The sequence below is a fragment of the Poecile atricapillus genome, chromosome 3 (assembly GCF_030490865.1).
Source record: "Poecile atricapillus isolate bPoeAtr1 chromosome 3, bPoeAtr1.hap1, whole genome shotgun sequence".
NCBI lineage: Eukaryota > Metazoa > Chordata > Aves > Passeriformes > Paridae > Poecile > Poecile atricapillus.
Genome location: NC_081251.1, coordinates 22,328,422 through 22,347,050, shown reverse-complemented (window position 1 = coordinate 22,347,050; position 18,629 = coordinate 22,328,422). Strand labels below are relative to the sequence as shown.

At 34.2% G+C, this 18,629-nt stretch overlaps 1 protein-coding gene across 1 annotated transcript in view; it reads left to right on the top strand.

The window, feature by feature from the left end:
• CSMD1 (CUB and Sushi multiple domains 1) overlaps positions 1–18,629 on the top strand; it is a 1,087,660-nt gene that overhangs the window by 747,083 nt on the left and 321,948 nt on the right. The window contains exons 8-10 of the mRNA XM_058836707.1: positions 4,649–4,736; positions 11,331–11,455; positions 15,518–15,639. Of these exons, the coding sequence (XP_058692690.1) occupies positions 4,649–4,736; positions 11,331–11,455; positions 15,518–15,639 (335 nt within the window). The remainder of the gene's footprint in view (positions 1–4,648; positions 4,737–11,330; positions 11,456–15,517; positions 15,640–18,629) is intronic.

The following is an 18,629-nucleotide window of genomic DNA, read 5'->3' as shown; positions in this document are numbered from 1 at the left end:
AGTTCATAGCTTTGCCAAAGGTTTTGCATAATTGATATTAATTTATAAGTTTTGGAAGCTTTAAATAGGAATATTACTTTACATTTTCATTGACACCATTGTTTTGATTTTTTTTTTTTAATTCAAAAATGAAAATTGAGATTATAGTTAAAATACACTCATTCTGTGAATGAGTTTTGAATGTCAAGAGAAACAATACAAGTTTGATATGATAAAGATGGAAAAAATTGAAGAAAGGTGCAAAAAGCATAAAACACCTTTTACACACACCCTAGGTAAATGAAACTATACAGTGCAGAAAGAGTAAAAATGAGACATGGGTCTTTCAAGTTCATACAAATGTCTGTTTCTTCAAATTAAACCAGTGAAAGATTGGTGAATAGAAATGATGTATCTGGGAAATGCTTGTAAAGGCTGCAAAGTTTAAATATATTTTGAAAGAGAGATACTCACATCAATGATACTTTCTCATCTCATGTTATGGATCTCAGTTGCAATGGGTAATTCCTCATAGCAGTAGATAAAGTGGAAATCTGGCAGGATTGTAACAGAGGAAGATAAAGGTCTCTGACAGGCATTTGTTTAGGCACCTTTTAATCTATTTTCAGTCTGAATGATAAATGTAGGAGCTAAAATAAATCTTAATATCTAATTTTTAAGTAAATTCCAAAGTACTGGCAGGTGAAGGTTTTAAGCATACTAATATGTAACAGTATATACATATGTGAGCTGAAGTCCCTGGTGTCTGTGAACCAGTAGAGACAATAAATTGTTATACTAATTTGAGAGATTTATTTTTTTCTTTTTTTTTTTCTTTTCTTTTCCATCTGGAAAGATAAAATCAGGCAGGTTTGTTTTACAGGGAATAGGATTTATTTTGTCATGACAGCATGTCATGCAGACACCATCTGTTTAAAGTACACTTGACAATTCACGGGGGAAGACAGAAGCTAAAACTTGGGCCATGTTTAAGAAGGCCTGTAGACATCCAGGAAGATGTGTTGAGTTCCAGACATAGGATACCTGTCCTATTTAAAGAGATAGTATTTCTCTGGATAATCAAGAGGCCGAACCACCCTGCCCTGATATTGGTGTGAGTTTGTTTACAAAGCATAGTGGCTGAGAAGAAAATTTTGCAAAGCTTGTCATACATTTGGGAAGATCACTCCATTCTGGGCTATGATTAGGGTTTCATTCAGCATTTATTGATGTCCCAAAGTACTTAAGCATTTTGTATGTATTTATATCTGTAAAAGGAGATAGCTTCACTCCAATGTGATATGTGATGTTCTTAAAACATGTAGAAAAGGTAGCATATAACAGTTATATATCAGCTGTTTTGTTTATGTTTGTGTTTTGGTGATTCAGTAGTCCAGACTGAATCTCATGTCCACTAACATACCTACAGTTCGCTCCTAAAAGTAGTAAATATTTAACTTTTTTTTTTCTTTTTTGTGAAAAAATGGAAGAAACATTAGTAGGGAGGGAATTTATTTTAAAAAACATTGATGTAGAAGCAGGCCGCTTTTGTAGTAAGACCAGGGTTTTCACTATAGCTTCATTTCAATACCGACACTTTTCAAAAACCTACAAAAATAAAATATATGGATACTAGCTAGCATATGCTTTTTCTGAAAGCCTTTGTTCACATACAAAACACTTTATCAATCTAAGTAATATTAGTGAAATTAGCAGGATTGAGCTCTGGTGTAGAGAGTTTTCAAGATTATGAATTCCAGGTGCTATAAAACTCCAGATTAATTGAATTTTTATTTGTTTCTGGCTTTTGTATTTAGAAGGAAGCATTTTTTTAAGTTAGACCTCATATTTTCAGTTGTGTCTTCAATGAAATTTTTGATATTATTATCTTTCTTGATGTTGTTTAAAGAAAAAGTATGCAGGACAATAAGTAATGTTAAATAGATGTGGGTAAAGAGATGATTCATGTATTCTTAAAATGTTCTAGATGAAAAAAAAAAAAGAGGCAAAGGTTGAAATATACTGTAATCATTGGAGCTTCTCTGCTTCTTTACAGAAGAACCTGTGCTCAGGTGAAGAACTTTGGTCTGTAATAGTGCATTGTCTCACTTATATTTTTGTAGTTCTGTAATGCAGATTTTTAGTTCTTTAAATCTTCTCTTATAAATCTTTGGATTTCTAAATAAATGAATTGTCCCTGATGCTGCCAAAACAGACATGAAGATTTATAGCTCTTAAAATCTGATTGTATGTATCCTATTTGTCACCACTCCTTTTGGTGCTATATTAAATTTGAAAGCATATCACTGTGTGGGAAAACTAGCTGCTTTTTACATCTAATATCTCATCACCTTTCAGCTGTAATGCTGTCATCTGTATTCCACTCAGACTTGTGTAATTTATTTTGTGCAGTTTAAATATTTCAATTAAATTTTTTTGTTGTTGTTTTAAACTCAAAGTTTAAAACAGGAAGAATGCTCTGTCCTTTTCTTACAGATTACACAAAAATCTTTTAAGATGGAAAATATGTTCCACAAATTTCTACTAGTTCTGTATTTTGTGGAAGAAGCAGAAAGACTGGAGGCATATACTGTAGTGTGTTGGCCCTGGCTGGATGACAGGCACCCACCAAAGCTTCTCCATCACCCCTCTCCACAACTGGACAGGGGAGAGAAAATACAACCAAGAATTCATGAGTTGAAATAAGAACTGGGAAAGATCACTCACCAAATACTATCATGGGCAAAACAGACTGGAGTTAGAGATACTGCATTTATTACTAACAAAATCAGAGCAGGGTAATGTGAGGTAAAGACTTTATAAAGACTTTCTCTCACCCTTTCCTCCTTCCCAGCTCTACCTCCACCCCTAGTTGCACAGGTTATGTGGGAGTTACGGTCAGTTCATCACAGCTTGTTTCTTCTGCTGCTCAGGGAGACGATTCCTTCCCTGCTCCAGCATGTTGTCTTTCCAATGGGAGGTAATTCTCCATTAACTTCTCCAATGTGAATCCATCCCATGGGCAGCAATCCTCCCCAGACTGCTGCAGTGTGGGTCACTCTTCCATGGGATGCAATCCTGCAAGGACAGGCTGCTCCAGCATGGGTCCTTTACAGGGTCACAAATCCTACCAGCAAACCTACTCTACTGTGGGCTTCTCTCTCCACAGGCCTGTGAGACCATGCATCTGCATCCCTGTGGTTCTCCATGGGCTGCAGGTGGATCTCTGCATCACTGTGCTTCTCCAGGGGCTGCAGGGGCACAGCTGCCTCACCATGGATCTCACCACGGGCTACAGGGGAATCTTAGCTCCAGTGCCTGGAGCACCTCCTCCCTCTCCTTCTACACTGACCTTGGTGTCTGTAGAGCTATTCCTTTCCAATGTCCTAACTCTACTTTTCTCTGGCTGCAATTATAACTGTAGAATAACTTTTTTTCTCTTCTTAAGTCTGTTATCCCATAGGTGTTACCACCTATTCTAATTCGCCCAGCCTTGACCAGAAGCGGGTCCATTTTGGAGCCACCAGGGATTGGCTCTGATGGACATGGAAGAATCTTCTGGCAGCTTCTCACAGAAGTGACTCCTGTGGCACCTCCCCCCCTCCCCAGCCTTGCTACCAATTTTTGTCAGTGCAAACCTAACACAGTCTTTATGTCAGTTCTTCCTTTTTTTTCAGCTGGATGTATCATACTTGTATATGTTCAGGATTAAAAGCAGATATGTCTTTGGGTTTTCTGTATATTCAGGGTTCTGCTTTATGTCTTTTGTTTATGATGAATAACTTTTAACTTCACATTTTCCTTAATTACAATTTTAGGGATGTAATAGGAAAAAAGGGGAGCCAATCTTCAAATTGTTTTGAGAGTTCAAATTGTTTTGAGAGTACGATAAGTTTAGATATTTATATACATAGTATCATTTAATTATCTGACAGTCTGGACCGAGAAAGAATGGAGGCAAAAGAGTGGAAGATTATAGGATACCTTGTCTTTTCATTCTTAGCGGAAAACAAGAAACAGATTTGAGCCCCATTTGCATGAGCATATTCAGCTGGCTACAAATGCATTGTTCAATTGGGTATTTTGTATATTTTTGAGATTATCTTCAGTCAAGGTAGTGATTGGTCAAAATTTGGACTCAATGATCTTGGAGGTCTTTTCTAATCTAAATGGTGCTGGGATTCATAAAAATACTCCTTCTCTACAGTTCTACAGTATCATAGTGGGGTTTGAGTTTGCCTTTTGTTTATTTTACGTCTTATTATGGACAGATTTTATTATGGAAATTTTATTTTCTCTTATACTGTCTTAATCTTACAATGGTGTATTGTAAAGATTTCAGATGGTAACTTCATGAAATGTTTTTTTCCTGTCTGAGGAAAACTTTGGATCCTAGTATATCCATTAGAAGAATGACTGACTGTGGGAAATCAATCATTTCCCACAGAAAAAAAAAAAAACCAACAACTTTTTTACCATAAAAAATGAAAATAAAAAATACACCAAAAATATCAATTATGTGGGGATTCTTTTTGCTAATAATTTCAACTGGTTCAAGAAGAAATGGTAAAATATGGTTGCATTCAGGCAATGGAAGTTTACATATGGGAAATGTAAAGAGTCATCTTTAGAGCTGCATGTCTAATCCGTTTTTTCCTTTACTTTGCAGTGACCCAGGGTGGGGATGCAATTGCATCTGATACGTGTCCTGATCCTGGAATTCCTGAAAATGGGAAGAGGGTAGGCTCTGACTTCAGGTAGGTACATTTAGTTTTCTATATGATCAAGAGGAAGATATTTCATATTACATTTATACACAGCCTGTGTACTAGTTTGAAAGCAAACCAGTGAAAGTCAGAACTACAATTTAACAGGAAAATTAAAAGAAAGGCAGAAAACACTGCACCCTGACACCCTGTTGGTCAGGGTGGTGGTAGCAGTCTGATTAAATGGTGGCTGCAGTCCTGTTGAAATGATAGATGTGGTGCTGTTGAAGCGGTGATCCTGTAGAAGGGTCTGGTTTTCCTCTGAAGGTCCAGTGGTGGTTATGCAGCCCTTGTCCTCTGGGATTTCAGTGGATAAGGCCACTTGTGTTCCAAACCTCAGATTATATCCAGGTAGGAATGCTTGGTTCCTCCCCCTGGGCGGAGCATCTCACAATGAAATTATGTAATTTTATCAGTCATGCAGTGAGGTTTGATGGCTCGGTAGCAGAAGATATCTCTCTGAAGGGAGTTATCAGGGATGAGTCATGGAGGAGATAAAGAACACTGCTCCACCGGTGTTTAACAGCTTATGAGGATGGTCATAGAGTACATACTTTTGGTTACATTTTATATTGTAACCTAAGACACCCTCTAATTATAGATGTGTATCATTTCCCTAGTTTTAAATATATTGATTCTTCTTCAAAATAGATCTATCGAATTACATATCTTGTATTGTTTTTGCTTGAGTTGTTTTTTAAATCAATGCATTTAAAATAGGAATTTTAGAGCATAGTAATTTCATCTATGGAGAAAAATCAGAACTCCATGGACAGCATAGAAGAAGCTGAGAGTATTATCTTTTTTCCCCTCTTTGTAAAAGCTGTTAAAAAGCTTGGAGAACATACTGAGCTCAGTGTCTGAGGCTGTGATGAATGCCATCTCCTTTTTTTTTCCTGTTTTCACCTTTTGTTATATTAAAAAAAAAGAAGACAAAATCAAATGGACCTCTCTAGAGAAAGGAGAAAGTTTTTTCTTTTCCCATTGAGGAAAAAAGGCAGAGACTTGAAGGTGCAGCAGAGAAAAGGGTCAAAGGAAGGAGATGGGAGCCTCCAGCTCATGCAGAGATTTATAAATTGCTCAGTGGAGAATGTACAGTCAGACCTAAGAGACAGGAACGATTCATAGGAATTGGAAGGAATTATGCAAAGTTCTGTGCAACTCTAGAAAGCAAATTAATACAACTTGCCTCCTGAATTAAGGCTCTTCCAACTTAGGCCATAACTGACAGGAAAAGCAAATAAAAAATCTATTCCCTTTCTCATTGACATACTTTTTGGATTTTTCTCCATTTATCCTCAAAGGAGTCTGAGAAATCACAAAGAACTCAAACATTAAAAGATTCAGTTATATGCAAAGTCATGGCTTCATTAGTGGCAGGGCAGCAGTGCAATGTGTTTTAAAAAATAATGAAGGTAAGTAAGATTTCAGCTAATAGGTTCGAGACACAAGTTTTCTAGATGTTTGCTGATGTCCTCTTCTATGTGTTCTAATTCAACTTGTCAAGCACATCTACTGCAAATGAAATTGTATGATACAAAAATACAGTATGTATTTGCTGTCCAAAGGGCTGCTATTTTAGGAAAAGAAATGTAATTTCTAGTTAGGTCTTTGTTAGTGTTTGATGTATTGCAGAGGTAAGCATTACACAGTAGAAGACTGGGTAAAAATGGGATGCTAAAATATAACTCTTTCTCAAGAGGCATCAAAGTGCCTCTGTGTATTCATCCAAGAAATACGTTTATACTCCTACTTTTATTTTGGAGAATATATTACTTTCCTGCTCGTGCAGGCATGCCTCAGTATCCCTCTTTTGCTTCAGTCTCTCCTCATAAAGCCATAAATGATGCAGAACATGTCACTTCTGAATTCCTCCAGTTCCTCCAAATAAAATACTTAATTGAAAGAATTAGGGGCAGTATCTAGGATCACTTTGTTATCAGTGGAGAGAGAAAAGCATCTCTGGAAAGAATTAGCAGTAACAGGACTAGAGGCAATGGAAATAAGGCAGGATGTGGTAAATTACTACTAGATTCAGGACTTTAAAAAAATGTTTTTACTATGAGAATAGTAAAACATTGCAGTTTGTGAGAGAATTTGTAGAATTTCCATCCAGGGAGGCATTTAGAACTTACCCAAGCAGGTCTCTGAGCCCTCTCTTCCAACTGGGCTTGTTTCAAATGGACTAGATGATGTCCTCTTCCAATCTAATTTATTCTGTGAATCTATAAAGATCATACAGCTTTTATGTGTTCATGATATGCTGCTGGCCAAACAGACTCTCATCTAGCTAGTCCAAATCAGTGGCATATGAACAATTTTCAAGAAACAGCAGCAAGTCTAAGAACACTGATAAGCTCAAAGAGGGTAAGGAAAAAAATTACTTCTTTTCACCTATAGTGGGTAGTCTGTAAATTGAAAGAGAAAGGGAACTAAAAATAGTTTTGGTGAAACAGGTTCAAATATCCAAAATGTGAGAACCCAAACATGGAAGATCTCAACAACAAATTACCCAGCAATGTGTAAAAATACCAAGAGGGAAAACCCAAAAGAACCTTAAAGCTCAAAGTACATTTTAAGATATCCAGGGGAATCTAATGTCAAAGAACCTTGCAAACCACACACAGCTATGTTTTGAACACAGTCTCATGGGAATAAATGTGGGTTAAAGGTATCTTAAATGCCTGGAGCTTACTTATGAGCAATGCTTATGCCTACTAAACTGACAGGGGAATGCTTTTTTCCTCCCTTCTCCGTCCATTCCAGCCTCTTATAATATCATAATTTCACCAAGTGCATCTTACTGTTCATGGGGATTAATGAATGCATAAGGTGTTCAACAAGCAACATCGTATAACATAAGATAAATAAAACATGTTTTATACTTTGATTCACATTAATTGTGTGTATGTTTTGGGCCTCCAGTTCTGAATATTATTTGAGAGAAATTATAACAGTTTGTGTTCTGCCTAAACATTACTAATTATCTGAAAATTCATTATAAAACAGCAACAGTTTTTCATGTACTATAAAATTTGTTAATATCTATTTAAAACATATCTATCTTAAAGTTAGTTGTCTAAATCTAGATGGACATTTAAATAGAGAATTTTGATGGATTTTGGTTTTTGTTGTTCTGAAATGACAAATAAAGCTCTTCCATAGGAGAAGGGGAATAATATTTGCCACTGCTTGCATTTCTCCAATGTAATAAAAGTACTCTGGAGAGTAAAGAAAGGCAATGTTTTGTTTTTTTTCTTTTCTGAGAGGCAAGTATAAACACCAGAAGGAGCTATTGTTCTTGTCAGGAGAATGACAACTGTGAATATTAATCTGAACTAAAACATATGAAAATGCACATTATTCAAAATCTTTTCCAGTCTACTAAAGACATGTTAGAAGTGAGATTGATGGAAAGGCAGAGGGTTTAGTTTCAAGACAACCTGAGACCCAGCTGATTCAGTGATGACAAGTTCTTTGAAAAGGGTTTCATCGTTTTCAGCATAATAATGGCATTCATTCTAATATCATAAAGCAAACAAAAAGGTATTGAAATCTTAACCTTTTCATTCTGTCCTCCTGCCACGCTTCTACTGGGTTCATTTCAGGAAGTAAAGAGATGATTTTCAGTGATTTTAAAACAACCCAATGGATATTTGGATTCATTTTGGGGGAGAAATGGCAAGTCAGATTTGGCTGGAGTAATGAGAATATAATCAATACAATTTTGAGGTCAATATCACATTTTATTTTTATGTGAGATTGCAAACCAGTAAATTGTTTAAATGAAATCTGAAATGGATCTAAATAATACTGTTTTCAGCTCTGCTTAAATATTGTATGGTATGTGTGGTAATGTGAAAATGCAGACATTTACCACACTTGTTAAACAAATGGATTTTAAATTTCCAAAATAGATTTTGAAAATTAAATTAACTTTTTAACGTTAATATTTTATTTTTTAAAAAAATTGCTTCTTCCAGTCACATTTTAGCATTCTTTATAATTCCACAAATTATGTTTTGATGGAGTTAAAATTTTAAATATAAAAAGAAAAATGAGGAAAGAGAGTTCTTCCCTGTATTTGAAGTTTACAGAGAGAAGTAACAAAGCAAAACACAAGACTTCCAGTGCCCACTGGATTTGCTCAGTGACTAGGGGTGTAGAGATGTAAATAACCCCAACAAACCAACAACCCCCCGCAATCTATTAAAACTATTCATTGTTAACTACTGGATAGTAAATGAACCAGTAATTTTGTTTGAAATCACATATCAAAGAAGCTATAAGGCATCTTTGAAAGGATGTCCCCTTTTGGGAAACTGTCAAGCTTAATGGAGAGACTCAGCAATCTGGATGTGTGAGTACTTTTATTGCAGACTATAATCCAGATGCATTCCCTCTCCTAAGATGCTTATTTAGATCCATAAGGAGCATTGGAGTACTTCATGTCCTTACCTTGCTCTTTAATGTGACATCTTTTTTCTATGTTTCTTCTTGTTTTTATTATGTTGTATTCAGCATATTTATTTTATGTCCCTCAGTTTGTGTTCAGACATTCAAAAGATTATACCCTCTGTGTAAAACATAGGATGTTCACATTAATTGTCCCTAGGTCCTTAGACCCAAGCTATTTCCAGAGCTTTGGGAAAAAAATACCAACACCCTGAAATATGGATTGTGTTGAATAATATTGAAACAAATTGAATCATCATAAGTGTATAGCTTAAATTAGTATGTAATGTTTTATGTACACATTAATAAAAACTTTAAAAGTATTTCTACAATGACCAAAACCCAGTCTAAACTCAAAATCCTTAACTTATTTCATTAGACATAAAAATATTTGCATTCCTCCAGTTCATTTCCCCCAGTCCTAGATCTTTCTTTCTGGAGGGAATATTCAGGTATTTTAAATTATAGATTGCTGTTGCAGACATCTGATAATTATACTCTAAATTTTACTTTATATTTTTGTATGTGCACAGTTTTGTAATTCTCCTTACGTGCCTTGATTGTAGCAAATGTAAGGGAAATGTTGTTTTGAACTTTGCTTCACGTAACATTACACTTGTGGGATGGTCTTTATCCAATATGATTTTTAAATGCTTTAGTTCTCAATTTGCATTTATCACTGCTAGGTAACTGCTTTGGGTTTTCCCCCTGTTTCCTTAGAAAAATAAATACAGGGATCCTAGTACTAGAAAATAGGAGAAAATTCCATTAAAATGTCAGATTAATGAGTAATATTTTCTTTACCAATATAAGAAACTATTTTTTATTAATTTGATGTATTTATTTAGAAAAATGCTTGGTCTCTTTCTGAGGGTTTAAGAATATTCTATAGATTATGACAAGTGTGAAATAAACACGATTTTAGAAACTTACATTACTCTTAAAGAATTTTTTCATTTTGCATGAATTATGGAAGAAAAAAGGCCAATATTTTCCTTGTCTTTCTGAGTTTTCTTATTTACCAGCTCAAGAACAAAGTGATATGAAAAGCCATTTTTAAAGCTTTTCTAGATTTGAACATCATATTCAAATTTTAAAATTAACAAAAAATAATAAAAGAAAACAATCCTATTAAAGTTTTCTTAAAGAATGAAAAGAACTGTAGAAATACATCATAATATCAATAAACAATATAGTTAGTGTTTGTGAGATTCTCTCAGAAATCAAGAAAACACTTGCTCATGAAGGGTGGGAATGAGCTGGGTGATAGTGAATGATGTTATATGCAGTTCTTCACAGCACAATTTTAAGCATTGAGCCTCCTGACTGTCATATAGAAATTCCCTGGTGTTTAGGGCTCAATAACTTAGAGAGACTAAACTGAGAAATCTGCTTTATTGAGTTCACTTAGTTCACAGTATGGGACTATCAAATACAGGTTTAAAAGTGGATCAAAAAAACAACAGAACCAGTTAATTATGATGGGAACAAAGAATGTCACAAATAATAAGTGGAGCCGGATATGTAAATAATACTTAGGCAAACTCTCTCTTCATAAGAATTGGGCAGCATAAATAATTTCAGAGGGCCACATTTCAATGTTACAAGTGTAACAGTCAAATTTAATTCCTAAAAAAATTATCATTTAATGTAATGTATAAGAGGAAATATTGACAAGGTCAGGAATATTTAGTGAATTATTGTCATTGGTTGAAATTAATATTTCCCAGCTGTATATGTTGACAAATTTGCATATCTAATTGCTTATTCTCTCATTTGAGTGAATATAGCAATGTTGAAATTATTCATTAAGTTCTGTTGCCTGAAAGAATTATGTTTATGTATTTTCTTAGATAAAATATATATCCATATATTCAACGAATTCATACTGTAAAAGAACATAGTGTCACAATTGTTTTGCATTCCTTAAAAGGTGGACAAACTGAATAATAGACCCTAGAGTATAAGTTGTTTTTTATGAATACAATACTGATAGAAGATAATTTTGCACATTAATTTCTTTGTTTGGATTTTGAAATATTGTCACTTGGAATATATTTACATTTGTTTGAGGATGTTGATATTAAAATATATTTAATTCCTTCCTTGTTTCTCCCTTTTTTCTCCTAGGGTGGGGGCAAGTGTACAGTTTTCCTGTGAAGACAATTATGTGCTGCAAGGTTCTAAGAGCATCACTTGTCAGAGAGTGACAGATACACTGGCTGCCTGGAGTGACCACAGGCCAATTTGCAGAGGTAACTGCTATTCTTTGGAATTTTTTGTGAAGTTTGGAAGGGTAATTTGTAGTTTCTGCTGCAGTGGAACTCAAAACTAAGTAAATTAAATCGGGGAACTATATCTCATATATATATGATTATAAATATACAAAGGTTTTTATGTAGCTTGAAGCATACAATCAAATGTGTAGAAAGAATATCACTTTAGGTAGCTAATTTCCTTTAAATAGTTTTAATTTCACTTTATCGTCCTTTTATCATGATAAAGTAGAACTAATTAGTTAGGTTTATGTTATTTTTTTCTAAATCAATATCAAAATATGAGATTCTCACAATCGTGCTATATTCCTATCAGTCCCATATATTTACCTAGTCCTGATTTTTCAGTAAATTCTTTTCTATTCATCTATTTTGCTCAACTTAACATAAAACCTGGTCTTCTAGCATTTCTAAATGTTTTCACATATAGATCCCCCTGCTTTCAATTCCTGTTCACCCCACTTTTATGGAGGAACAGAAAAAGTGGCTATTTGTTACTTTGTCATTTTTTCCATTGCAATCTATTGTCTGTAATAAAAACACAGAAAAATATATAAATGCTGCCAAAGTGTCTCAGAACTGAACTGTATAGGAAAAAATAAAGAATGGATCTCGACGTACAGAAGTTTTTATCTCAGTAGAAAAATTGTTTCGGGTTGCACATTTAGATTGTACATGCCAATGAGAGCATTGACCCTTGAAATGTGCTTGCCTTATATTCTCCTAGAACCAGACAACCTAGCCAGGATAAACAGGGAAAACCGCAGCCATTAACTGGGAAAGAAGAAAGAAATCATACAAACTGTTAGAGATATTTTTGTTGTCATTTTGAGGCAGATCAAAGTGATACTTCTTGTACACACAAAATCTTACACTAGAATGACAGTTACCAGAGCAGAAAATCCTATTGGTTTAAGAAACACTGGAGGATTTCTAACAACTGAACATAAATTTTATTTTTTGTTAAAGAATGAGCTAAAACATAATCTCATTTATACAAAACTCATATACTTCTCTAAAAAGTTTTCATTACCTAGTTATTTTGTAATTCAAATTTTTTTTTCCTCCTGCTGCCAGATTAGATTTTTTCAACTTCTATGAACACATGTGCTTCACTTATCAATGATGTATAATTCTTGGTCAGTATTATGACATGAATGTTTGTGGATTGCGAGGAGTGAAAGATGCAGGTTTTATTTGCAGTCTGTGTTACTCTCAATTCCTTGAATGACTTCTTAGATGCTAGTGTTCATGGTGCTCATATAAGCACCAATTAAAAATAATAAAATGCACAGTGCAAAGAAGTGCTTATCACATTTTCTAAGTTACCATCGACTTAAAGTGGAAAAGCTGATAAACTGCATGTGTCTACTCTGAGCTTAATGACTTCAAGAGTACGTGACTTACTGAAGAAGCTGTTTGCATTTACCCCAGAATGGTGATTAACAAAGCTCAACACTTGGGATCTGATGAAAAGTCACAGGAACCATCTTGCTTTTGGCAAGCTCATGACTTGAAGGGCCACAACAGTGGCTGGTGTCCCAGGGTCTCCAGTAGGGTCTGCTCGTGGCGGTGGTGCAGCTCCAGGCCCACACCACGCCTGGGTCATGGGCAGGGAGTGGTGGGAGGCACCAGAACTGTCCTTGGAAACTGCTCAGTGCTGGGGTGAATGCTCCCAGTTTCCTTGAATTCCACACAAAAACCTTACAGTGATCCATTCCTGTATTCTGTAGGCAGTATAAAAAGCTATCTTAACATTTTTATGCAATCTTTTGCAGTAACTCCATTTCCTAAACAGACCTCTGGGCTCAACTTGAATTGTTCCTCTTGCTTGCCTTCACCCCTTTCCCCTCCCCATACTTTTAATTTTATCTTGGATGTTTGAATAGGAGAAAGGTAAAAAAGTAACAGCTTGACTGAAAAATCTCTCTGCAAGGGAGATGTTTCTCAGCCTTTCTTCTTTGTGGACAGCTACTGGAGGGACCACCTGGTTTTTTGGTGGTTTTTTTGGTGGTTTTTTTTTTTTTTTTTATTGCTACAAAGTTGTACCACTGGATAAATTTCTGCTATAGCAGACCTTAGGCAGGAGGAATTGAAAATAAAGTAATGGATTGTGTGCTAGATATGCTGCTGGAGGTATGGTGTTTCTACCAGTTACTAGAAAGAAAATGCCTTGTATTTCAAATCTCATTAATTTGTCCTTGTTATTCCCTCAGTTAAAATAATATAGATTGCTTGATAGAGCAGCAACATGCCAAGCTTTCCTTATTATTAGTAGACAGCATAGTGTGGCATACTTAAATGTGAGTAGTTTTTTGTGACACTTAGGGACATAATTTAGTGATGGATTGGACACTGATAAGTCCTACAGTCAGTGAACCTAGACCTCTTTTCTAACCTAAGTGATTCTGTAGCAACTTTTTTTTGCCTGTGTTAATTACAAAGACCTTTTTAATAATGGTTAAATGCTTTTGTTGAATTTCCTATGTACATGAGGAGTTTTTTAGACTTCTACTGGGATTGTAACAGAAGATTTCCATGGGATGTGTCTGAGACTTAAGTTAAATTGGTGGGTGGCTATTAAAACATGTTTAGTCATAAACGTGGAATCACAGAATGATGAGGGTTGGAGGGAACTTAAAGATCATCTAGTTAAAATCTCCCTGCATAAATACATAGACATTTCCACAGAAAATGGAGTCCTAGTTAATCAATCTTGTCATAAAATTATAACGAGTTCTCAAAGTTTAGTCTCTAACACCGTAACAACAGACCAAGTGCTGGTTATATATTGTGATGGAGGGATAGAAAATCTGATAGTTATTTTCATCTAGCACTTTTTTTTGTATTTGTACCAGTCACACTTCTATTCATGAAGATCAAGTTTCCTCCCAACAGTTCGTGAAGAAACACTCATATTTTATGCTTTAGAATGGAGACAGCCACAGACAAAGATGAAAACTAAAATTACTAAAATTTTCTAAAGTACCAGAAACATGCTTTTTGGTGCTTTATTCCAATATTCAGAACAAGAATGACCAAGTTTTTAAAGAATCTAGTTGTTCCTCTTGCCTGTACTGAACCTTAAGTAACTGAAGGGACTAAATTACATCAGGAGTTAGTGGAAGATATATGGATAGATTCTGAGATTTATTTCTAAGAACTTAGAAATTATACGATCTAGGCTCTCTCTTTAGCATGTTGACAGAGTGGTGTAATACCATAAATGTGACAGTGACATTTTTAAAATATTCTGAATTCTATAACTCTGTGTCACTGGAAATTATAGGTCTAAATTAAATATTTTTAAATGTTTCTAGATATTGAACTATTTTGAGAAATTTGAATATTCTTGCAAAATCTATCCTTAGTGTTATTTAGAATATAACTGAATATGTTAAGTAATATGTTGTCAAAATTCTGACTATCTGGATCTGCTGAATGTGGCAGAGAGATTGTGATGAACACAATCACAATTCACAACTGAATCTGCTTTACCAGACTCAGACTACATATTGCCTAGAACCATTTTATATTCTTTTCATTCTAATTATATTTCCTATGGTGTAAAGAGCTAAGACACCACAGAAGGTCATGTTTAGGTTAAGGATATAGTTATATAAAGATTGTGATACATGTGTTTCTTTCTCCAAGTCATGGGGAAATCATGAAGGATACTGGCCCCTCTTACATTCTTGGGTAGAAGGCTCCCTCCATCCTTTTGGAAAGGGTAACTCTCTTTCCAAACAGAATATTGATATGAGAATTTTGAGAATTTAATCTACAGAAAGTAAAGATAAGGTATTGTAAATGTTGGTCTGATTAATTGGAAAGTGCTCATTTCTTCATCTGTAGGTAAATTTTCAGTATTATTATTTTTTTGTCTGGCTAAAATATTTTTAAGGGCAGATTGTTAAAGAATATATCAGCATAGTAATACTTTCATGGCAAGTTGTTGCTAATTCTGTGGCAATTTTAAATTTTTTATTTGCAACAGAGCATCCAGTCTAAAGCAATCTGATCTGTTGGTTATCATTTTAGCTAGAACATGTGGTTCTAATTTACGTGGACCGAGTGGCATTATCACGTCACCGAATTATCCAGTTCAATATGAAGACAATGCACACTGTGTGTGGGTCATTACAACAACTGACCCAGAAAAGGTATGTTTTTTCTCTTGTCTCAAGTGAAACAATAGAGTTTTGGATTTGTCTTTAAAAGATTTCGTATATATTTGCATAAATGCACAAACACATGCAAGCCTGTATGTTTATTTAAACACAAAAAGGAACAGGGTAGAGTTGTTACAAAAATACACTGGGAAATAGAGGGAAAAAAGTAGCATATATGAAAATGTCCACTCAGAGTAATAGGTCTAACTTAAAATTTTCAAGCTTGAAATGTATTTTTTAATGAAATACAGAAAATCATAATCAAAATTCTACATTGGTAAATGAGTTAAAAGTGAATTTTTCAGGTTGTGTCTTGATACTTAATCACTGTTGAATCTTAACATAAGATTTCTTGACGTAAAGACTGGACATTACATGTAACTGTTTTGATAGTCAGTTATTTTGCTACCTACATAATTTCTTTTCAATCCACTGTTTTCAAGCAATGATTCTTAAAACATAACTATGAATAAGCTTTCTAGTTATGCATAAGATAGTGGTCATAACAGAGTATTTTTGCTGTTCTTCTACAAAATCAGTGAAGGAAGGAGACCTCCTACCTACAGGGGAAAAAAAAACCCCAAAACTTCACTTATATTGTACTTCTGTGTAATAAAATGCTGAACAAATAAATTACATTAGGTCAGGGAATGTACAGTCTATATATGCTTTCATAATTACAAAACTTCTTGTGCAGCTTTTTGAAAAATATATTTTTGACTTCTTTAAAGTAGCTAAGGAAAAAATGTTTATCTTACCGTAAATAAGTGAAAATGTTTAGCTGCAGAAAAGATAAATTTGCTGCATGCTTTCATAGCATACTTTTGCAATTTAAATACTGTTGCTTTGTGAAATTAATTAGGTTCCCTTTTTTAAAGAGGATTCAGTGTGGCTGAGTATATGTATTCAGGAAAAACAGGCTAAAGTACAAAACTACAATATTGAGAAAGATTTTACTGTAGTGGTTCTTCTTGCTTTTATTTACAACTATTATTTAGAAAACTGTTATATTTTATTTAGAATAGCCATTAGATGTGTATATTTCTCCAGGAAGGCCTTTAAAATAATTGCATTTTATAGAAATCATTAAATTACTTTGCATTTTTAAATATAGAAAAGCATTTATATTATGGAAAATGTCTGAAAATTTAATCTACTCAAATTTATAATCAGTAGAGTGTTATCTTGTCAATTTTGCAAAACAGTATATTTTTTTAAGAGAAAAAGTAAATGTGCATTAAAAAAAAAAGTTAAATTCCCGCTAATAGAAGATAGTGTTGGCATCAATGCTTTCTTTATTCAGTAAATTTTATTTCTTTTCCTTGAGTTTTCAGGAATTTAATTAAGCAGTGTTTTTCATATTTATAATAAAATGAAAGTAGTTTAACTGTAATGATAGAAAAATTGGTACTGACTATGCTACTCAAGTGTCCAGTGTATATTTTCTGTGGAGACTCAGACTTACCTATGAAAAACCTCAAACACTCATCTACCACACTAATGCACAAGTTCTCTTCATTCACACAATGTATCTTTCTCAGTGAATTCAGAATTTTAGTAGTGCAGAGCTTAATGAGATTGGTGTGGATTGATTAATTTATTATTATGTTCACTGGACTTGAAAAAACACTAATCATAAGAAGTGTTCTATGGGCAAGTTTCTAGTTCATTAGACACAAAAAATACACAGGAGGAATTGCACAGCCAGACAGATAAATTATGTTCAAAATCAAGAGGTCTGAGTGAACACTAGGAGCTTTCACCCAGAAAAAAACCCTCACTTGTTACATCCAGCTGTGTGGAAGCTAAAGAGACACACTAACAGGCACTGATAATCACAGCATGAGAAAAAGAGGCTTTTAAGTCTTTAAGTCTTTAATTTTTGACAGGGTGGGCAATATTGAATGAGTTGTCTTTTTCTTGAACTTGGGTTTGTCTAGCAGAGGAACCAAGGAAGAATTTTCTTAATTTGATGTCTCTTGGAAAGAGTGTAGTTGTTTTAGGACCATGATGACTGTAAATTTGAAGTCTTAAAATCACACTTATTTAAGGCTTACAGTAGCATTAGGTTGCTTTCACACAAAGTCTGCATCATCTTTATCAGTATTGGGATTTCTGTCCTCAAACAACTGCATCTGGAGTTAACACACCCTTTCAGTTAATAAAAGATGTGAAAGAAAATCCTTTTACTTTACAGATTATCTGGTTAAAAGGAATCCTACTTCTTTAAAAAAAAAATCTTGCTAGAATTTTGAAATCTATGAACTTTAAAAAAATCAGTTACTGGAATAATTTTCAGGTTTCCAAAACAATGAAATTATTTTTAGATACACTGAATGTTTTGCATATTTTCACCCTTGACTTTTCTTGGAGTTATGAATGACAGAACTCTTGAAAATTGAACTGTGTATTGAAGGTCTGATTTTTAAATTACTTTGAGAAATCTACTCTTTTGACTTGCAGATTTTAAAACACTTATCAGAATGCTTAGGGTCCTGTTGACTTTCTTTTCCAAGGAGGCAGACAGCTCATGACATGTTGTTACTCTGTATGTTAAATTACTTTTGACTTACTCTAAAAAGTGAATTTGTGGAATTTATCAGGTTAGTTTGAAAATAGAATTTTACAAGATAAGATAGTGTTTTCTCTTAACACAACATTCAGTGTAGTTTGAAGAGGATAATGCAGTTAAAAATGTTTCCTAGGAGGTTTCCTTCCCAAAAAAACCACTCTCCCCAAAAATAACCCAAAGAAAACCAAAATCAACCAAACAAAAAAACCCCAAGAAAACAAAACGAACAAACAAACAACACTCAAAAAAACCCATCCCAAAAGCACAATAAGCTGGAATATTTTAATTTTTGAAATTTTTTTAAATGGACACATTTTCCAAATTTTGCATTCCAGTGCTGGTGTGGGGGAAGATTTTTAATGCCAACTCAAAATGAAAACAAATTTCAATATCCTATAGAGACAGTAGC